This window comes from Mus musculus, chromosome 14, assembly GCF_000001635.26.
Source record: "Mus musculus strain C57BL/6J chromosome 14, GRCm38.p6 C57BL/6J".
NCBI classification, from domain to species: domain Eukaryota; kingdom Metazoa; phylum Chordata; class Mammalia; order Rodentia; family Muridae; genus Mus; species Mus musculus.
In genome coordinates this window covers 44,096,746-44,104,125 of record NC_000080.6, presented here as the reverse complement: position 1 = coordinate 44,104,125, position 7,380 = coordinate 44,096,746, and the positions used below count along the sequence as shown (strand labels likewise).

At 44.3% G+C, this 7,380-nt stretch overlaps 1 protein-coding gene across 1 annotated transcript; it reads right to left on the bottom strand.

Annotated features, from left to right (window-relative positions):
- Positions 1 to 594: 594 nt before the first annotated feature.
- Positions 595 to 1,472, bottom strand: Ear2 (eosinophil-associated, ribonuclease A family, member 2). Its single transcript, NM_007895.2, has 2 exons — positions 1,407 to 1,472; positions 595 to 1,244 (listed from the first exon to the last, which is right to left on the bottom strand). The coding sequence occupies exon 2, from the start codon at positions 1,237 to 1,239 to the stop codon at positions 769 to 771; it is 471 nt and encodes a 156-aa protein (NP_031921.1). The 5' UTR covers positions 1,240 to 1,244; positions 1,407 to 1,472; the 3' UTR covers positions 595 to 768.
- Between the last annotated feature and the right edge of the window lie 5,908 nt (positions 1,473 to 7,380).

Below are 7,380 nucleotides of genomic sequence, written 5' to 3'. Positions count from 1 at the left end.
GTACACACACACACACACACACACACACACACACACACACACACACCCCACTTTTAAAAATCCATTGAGGTGGAGAGATATCTCAGCAGTTAAGAACACTGACTGCTCTTGCAGAGGACCTGCATTTCATTCCTAGTTCCCATTAGCTAACAATCATCTGTAACCCCAGGGCAGAACCTCTCATTATTCATCTCTTTACTGTGCAGATTCCAGTTCCCTTATCTTGGAGTCTGTCCTTCCTGGTTTGTGTTGAATGTTCTCATAATTGATATCTAAGGACAGCTATGCAACGAGAGGGCAAGGGATAGCCTCACCGAGAGATCCCAATTCCCTGGTCTCCTCTGCCAGCCACTTCTTTCCCACAGAGAAACTTCAGGTAAGATGCTGTGTGGGAACTTTTGGGAAAGATGCCCATCTCTTCTCAGATTCATTTGTTTCCAGGGACTGGGAAGATGTCTCATTTGGTATAAGGCCCTGCCTCAACACACACACACACACACACACAAACACATACACACACTTCTCTGTGTGTGTCTCTTCCCCTTCCTCTCTCCACAACACTGACAGACACAAAGATACCAGAGATCTAGATTTGTATGCAAAGGTATTTATTAATTAGAAAAGATCTATTCAGCAAAATTAAAGGGAGTAAGTGACAGGTTTCACGAGGACATGTGCTATATGGAGCGCAGACAGAGGAATTGTCTCTTCACTACTATGATCTCGGCAGTAGCAGATGAGCAAAGGTGCAAAGTGCTGGCACTGGAGCTAAAATGTCCCATCCAAGTGAACTGGAACCACTGGATACATGGGACTGTCCTGTGGAGTTCTGGGGTTACAGGCAACTGTGTAGTACTCCAATGATCTTCTTGGTTGGTATCTGCATTGGGTATAAGGTGTTCTCCTCCGACTGGTGATGTTACAGACAGTTATACGTACCCGAGATGAACTATTATGACAGTTTCTACTTATATTGTCACTGCACAAGCCACTTGGATTTCCACACACACCAACAGCATTAGCAAAACTTGTATGAAGAAAAGTATTTAAGCCCTTACATGTTCTTCTAAACCTGTTAATACGCTGCATTTCAACATTACATTGGAGGTTGGCATTATTATTGATATGCTGGATGGCAAACCACTGGGAAGGGGTTTGTCCCAGGCATGAGGCAAGCATTAGGACAAGTCCTAGCAGCAGCAGGAGACAAAGTCGAGACTCAAGCAGCTTCGGACCCATGTTTCCTGTGAGGACAGAAGAGAAGTGACTATTCCCACCTTGCCTCAGTTTTCCCTATGTCTTCCTGAAGGCCCTTGCTGTCACTGTGGGTTCATAGTGCCACTTTTCATGAACACTGCCCCATCACCTGCCCACCCTTTCCCAGGCATAGACAGTCAGTGTCTTACCCTGTCTGCTTTGTGGCTCCCGTGGAACTTAGGGCTGGTTGTCCTGGAAATCAGGGATAAATGTGTGAGCTCCACTTGGGCCCATAGATATACAGCAGGCTCTATGGGTGGAGCTGGTGCAGAACCCACACATTGGTACATTTTCTGCTTGTGCAACCAGCCTTCTGTTTCTTCACTTGGCCAAGCCATGGTGCTGCTGGCTCCATTGTAAGGAAGAAATTCCAAGCCCTCTTGTGCAGGGCTGTTTTAATTCTGAATTGGAACTCTACACAGAAATCTCTTATTGCCTTTTGATTGGCTGTAGGCTTTGCTACTGTTTTCAGTAAGGGACAGACAAGTTTTCTATTAGCCCGACTACACACTTTTAGAAAGTCTTGGGTAGCCTGAATCATAAGAGATATTTACCTTCTGTCTTGCATCTTTAAAATTATATGATGGTGAGGTCTGCAGAGATGGCTCAGTTGTTAGGAGTACTTTATGCTCTCCCAGAGGACCCAAGGTTGGTTTCAGCACCTGAGCTGGATGGCTTACAATTGCCTGTAACTTCATCCCAGGACATCTCATGTCTTCTAATAGCATCTGTTGGCATGTTCATACACATGTGCACAGACACACAGAAACACATTAGTAAAAATAGGCCTCAGAGATCAGTGAGATGACAGTGGTTAAGAGAACTTCCGCTCTTCCAGATTCCTCTTGTTCCAGAGGTCCCCAGTTTGTCACGAAGAAGCCAGAACTTGAGATAACTCTAGGTCCAGGGGAATTGGACACCTGTTTGCCTTTTGTTAGTACCTGTACACACATGGCATATGTGAGTGCACACACATGTGAAAGTTAAAAGGTAAAGTTTAAATATTGCATATAGGAACACTGTTATAACAAAACACTGTAGTCATGGCATAGTTCATAGTATTTTTCTGCTTGTTTCCTGTATAAGATTCCTTTCTACATTTCCATCCACCCTCATTTGTTCCAGAGCTACTACTGATGGCCTAGTTTTACAACATGGACCCTCAGAAAACATCTCTTTATCTAAGATGCCAGAGTTACTATAAGCCAATGCTAAAAAAGATGCAATAACTCTAACAGAATTTTGATTTCTGTTTTTCTTTGTAATGGAGTTTGAACCAGGCCTTTTGCAATCTAGAGATATAAACTGCCAGTGATCTACATCCCTAGCGTCACATAGATAGAGAGTTTTGGCTTCCATAGTTTAAAAGCCTCTCTAAGTTTTTTGTTATCCAAACCTCCCTTGCACTCCCACCCACTGACACATCTCCAGACCTGTTCCCGGGTCTGTTGTGAAGTACAGCCAGAGTTATATTCCAATAGTAAGTCTTGGGTTTTTCTTTCCAATCTTGATGAATATCATAATATCTCAAGAAATACTTTTGCACTTGACCTATAAGCTACAGTGACTATTTTCCTTTCCCAATTGATAGATGTTTTTAATGCAGATTCCATTGATGAGAGATTGTTTCCAAAACTTGGAATTTCTCCAACCCTGGGATCCTCTTGCAATGACTGCTTTAGACCTCTGACTGACAGATGCCCAGTGTCAGTGGAGTATTTGACACAGCTCTGTCAAGTGCTCCGGCTTTCTATGGAAATGACAGTGGACAACATTTGTAAAACTGTCACAGGAACCTGTTTTTAGGGACTAATCTTCTGGGGGTCTAAGGAGTGTTGAGTAGGGTGTCAGTCTGTAGCCTAGGTTTGGTTTGAACTTGCTTAGAAACCCAAATTGGATTCAATTTTTTCTGTCCTTCTGCCTCAGGCTGGAAGTTCTAGGGTCCCAGGCTTGCACTTCCAGACCCAGCTTATGAGCCAGGTTGTAAGCAGCCTGTGCTGCTGTGAGTGGATGCTCAGCTTTAGGAAGTAAGACTCAGCAGCAAGAAGCTAGGACGCCGTGTGCTTGCCCTTGAAGGATTTTGTGGGGCACAGTGCCCTTTCTTGTCCTCCTTTTTTCTCCCATGACTTGGAGCAGCATTGCTTTAACACATGCCTCCCATCGTGGGTGTTTCTCTACCACAGACACCCAAACAAGAAAGCCAACTGACGGGATGATATCCCTGACACTAAAATTAAATGATGTTCTGTTTCCCTTCATAGTTGTTCCCCCACACACATGCACACTTATGCACGTGCACCCTCATTTATTCAGTGACTCAAAGCACTAGAGAGATTCTGAGATGGAAGGAATCTATGAGGTCTTTTATTACAGATCCTACATTTCACAACCGAAGATCAGAATCCGGGGTGATGTTCCAGGCTGACACGATATAGGACTGGTGACTCTCCTATTTGAGGGTCACACTGCACTCTAACAACTTCAGAGTTGAGGTGGAGATCACTTGCAGAGTGTGCAGTCTCAGAAAGAGAAGAAGAGGCTGAAGCTGGGCACCTTCATGATGCTAAGAAAGGTTGGGCTGAGAGCTAGCTCAGAATGAGGTCTGTAAGACCTCCTTGTGGTCAGCAGAGGGCAGGAGCGGGCCTGTAGTCCTGTGCTGGTGTGGGGCCTGGGAAAGGAGGACCTGGCATAGAGATGGCCTCATTTTCTTCTGTAACACAGAAAACACAGATGTGGATGTTCTTCCCACTGGAACCTTTTCATCTAGAGTCTCTTTACTAGACTAAGAATGTTGTAACTTAACAACTGGAGTTGGCAGTCAATGGACTGCCCAGGCTCCTCACTCTGTTAATAGGGTAACCGGTAATGGTGTGTGTAGGGTGCTGCTTCACTCTGAAATGAGAGATCATCCCAGTGTGGTTGTCCTTCCATGTTCAGCAGCCTTCCCCTTTGATGACACTGTCCTGGGATATGGCTGCTTAGAACACACTAGAGATGAAAGCAGTTAGGATAAGTCCTGGGGACAGTCATTTAGAGGCTGCATGTTAGACTCTAGGACACCCTTGCTCTTGCCTCCTTCCCTAACCTACAAGACTTTTATTCTCATTTTTATCAATAAAACACTCACTTCAGTTTCATGGTGTTTTGGGGGACTCAAGGGGTCAGGAGCTCTGGTCCTGTTCAGTGTATGGCCCTTACCCAGCACGAGTCTGTAGGTGCCACCAACTGTCCAACTTCTGTCTGATTTGTCTTCAGCCAGTTCACTCTCTTTGAAGTAGTACTATTCTTGGCATTGCCTCCCAAGTGCTGGATTACTGAATAAACTACCTCCCATCTACTCAGGGGCTGAGGACTGTTTTTGGTTTGTTTTATTTGTTGGTTTGTTTTCTGAACAACAGGTCTCACTATTTAGCCCTGGGTGGTTTGATATTTTCTGTGTAGATCAGGCTGGCCTCAGACTCAGACAGAGCCACTTGACTCTGCTTCTCAAGTGTTGGGGTAAAAGCTTGTGCCACTATGTCTGATGCCACTGAAGAAAGCATCTCATTCAGATTCTGTTGGGCACAGCATCTGGGAAATTTAGATCCACACTGTGCAAACTTTCTGATTTCTCACAAGGCAGAAATAAAGATTATTTTATGTTGAAAACTGTAAATGTTTATTTATTTATTTATTTAATATATGTAAGTACACTGTCACCATTTTCTGACAGACCAGAAGTGAGCATCAGATTCCATTATAGGTAGTTGTGAGCCACCATGTGTTTTCTGGGAATCAAACTCAGGAACCCTGTAAGAGCAGTCAGTGCTCTTAGCCAGTGAGCTAAGAAAACAGAAAAATCTTTATATTTGTAGTTAATTTAAAAACATAAAAGGCACAGTGTAGCTCAGTCAGAACACAGGTATGGGCATCAGGTCTCTGCTCCTACCTGTTGACCTTATCCTTTGCTTTGTAGTTCGTGGCCACATCATTCCCCTTTTTTTGACTGTGAACTTTCAGGAAGAACAGTATAGAGCTAGGCACAAAACCAGTCAGCTAGTGGAAATTAGGTAAGCTTATGACAACATTGCTATGGACAAGTTTGAAGAAGCTGTCTGTCTTAGCAAACATGAACTGATCACCAGGTTTTTGGGTTAAATAAAAAGCAGCTACTTCACTCAGGGTACAGGAGGGACAAACAGGCTTAGCATACTAGCACTGGTTGCCTGTTGAGGCCTGTCCCATTTTCTCTCTCCTGTCAGCTCTTCTCCTTGGAGTTGTGGTTCTTTAAGGTTTCTTTCTTTTTTTTTTTTTTGGTCATTTTGAGACAGGGTTTCTCTGTATAGCCCTGGCAGTCCTGGACCTCACTTTGTAGACCAGGCTGGCCTTGAACTCAGAAATCTGCCTGCCTCTGCCTCAACCTCCTCTTGTTTTCTCAGCATGTATTTCAGGCCAGCCTGAGTCTTCTGCCTTTTTCCTCCCAAAGTGTTGGAATCATGGCAGGAGCAGTTGACCCAAATGGACTTTGAATTGGTGTACGTGAGCTCTCTTGCTGATTTGCAGTGGTATGGAGTGTTAAGAGATGGTGAGATGACACAGCTTGGAAAGCACTGAGAAGAGGGGTGGGGTAAGGAATGAGATCTCAGTGGAGTAAGGGCAGCTTGTGCCTGAAGCATTATATACTTGCATGAGCAGTCATTAAATACCTTTCTGTATTCATGAATGTTCATGTGATAATAACAAAACTATACATCATGGGTTCTCGTTTAAAGTTTATTATAAAATCATGCCGTCTTGTGCCTTGAAACTCGATCCTCCAAAAAAAAAAAACCAAAAAAAAACCAAAAAAACAAAAACCGTTGTCATTCTGATGTCCCCAGAACATGTTAGATAAAAGGCACTAAGCAATAAGGTGTTGTTATGAGTTAACAAGCCGCTTATCAGAACTCAGATGGTGAAAGCAGAATCCGTTACTTCGCCACCCCTCTATCTCTTCTGTCTTGGTCTATCTTCAGGCAAAAGTCCCACATGCATTGGTAAGATGTTGGTTTTGTGACAATCTTTCTGGAATCAGCACACTGACACCAATGAGACCAGAAGAGAGGTGGTGTCACCTGTGGACTGAAGCTAGAATAAATCCTGGAAGGCTCTCAGGGTTGGGTTGGCTTTTATTCTCATTTTATACTCTAGGACCACAAGGTTGGGCAGATAAGCAAGCAAGAGATTACAGAAGCATCCCTGGCAGTCCAAAGGTTAAATTTAGCAGACCCTTGCCATTTCTCCAGGCCATTCTGTTTCAGGTAGCAGGTGAAGTCGTGCTTGACAAACAGGCAGTACAAACAGTATCAGTAAATCAAGTAAATAACTAAATAAACCAATAAGTCTATATCTAGTAATTGGTCTTTTCTAGCATATTCTACTCCGGTGGCAGCAGGGCGAAACCCTACTGTCTCAAGAATGAGAGGAGTGGGAAAGGTCTCCATCTTTATCCCTCAACACTCTCAAGACAATGTTTCTGAGTGTCAAGGTTCTCCCAGTGAGCTAACAGTGGATCCCAGTGGCTGTCGCTGATTACATCATGTGTGGACCAATAACCCTGGTGGTCCATCAACTCTTCTGTGGTAGCTGTGTGTCAGCTCTTCTCTTTCCACTGCTTATGTGTATGAACCCAACTTTGTATAATTCAACAGAACAATGATGTAGAACAGTACAGATAAAAATCAGATTTGGAATCAAGATGTCAGCCTCTAAAGAGATTTTGAAAATATAATCCAGCATCAATTTCTCTTATTTATCTTTTTGTTTTGAAAAGGATGTGTTTACTAGCCAGATCTGGTGACACATGTTCCTGCAGACCTGGCAGAGTTGTGTTCAGACTGTTGGGCACCGCAGACAGCTCTGGGCGCTGTGGAAGACCTCGTTCTGGAGTCTGTGGTCCACACAGAGTCCAGGGGTGTCAGGTTCTCAGGCTTGGACACTGCAGATGCCACTGGATGACCCTGAAGAGCTGAGACTAAAGTGGGGGTGACTGGGAGGGGGACGCTCAGGCTGACTCTGGTCTGGGGCCTGAAGGGAAATGTCCAGGAAGAGGGAGCACTGGCTCAGTTCACATGGGGAGGAGTTGTCTGGCCAGCTTAGGTGGCT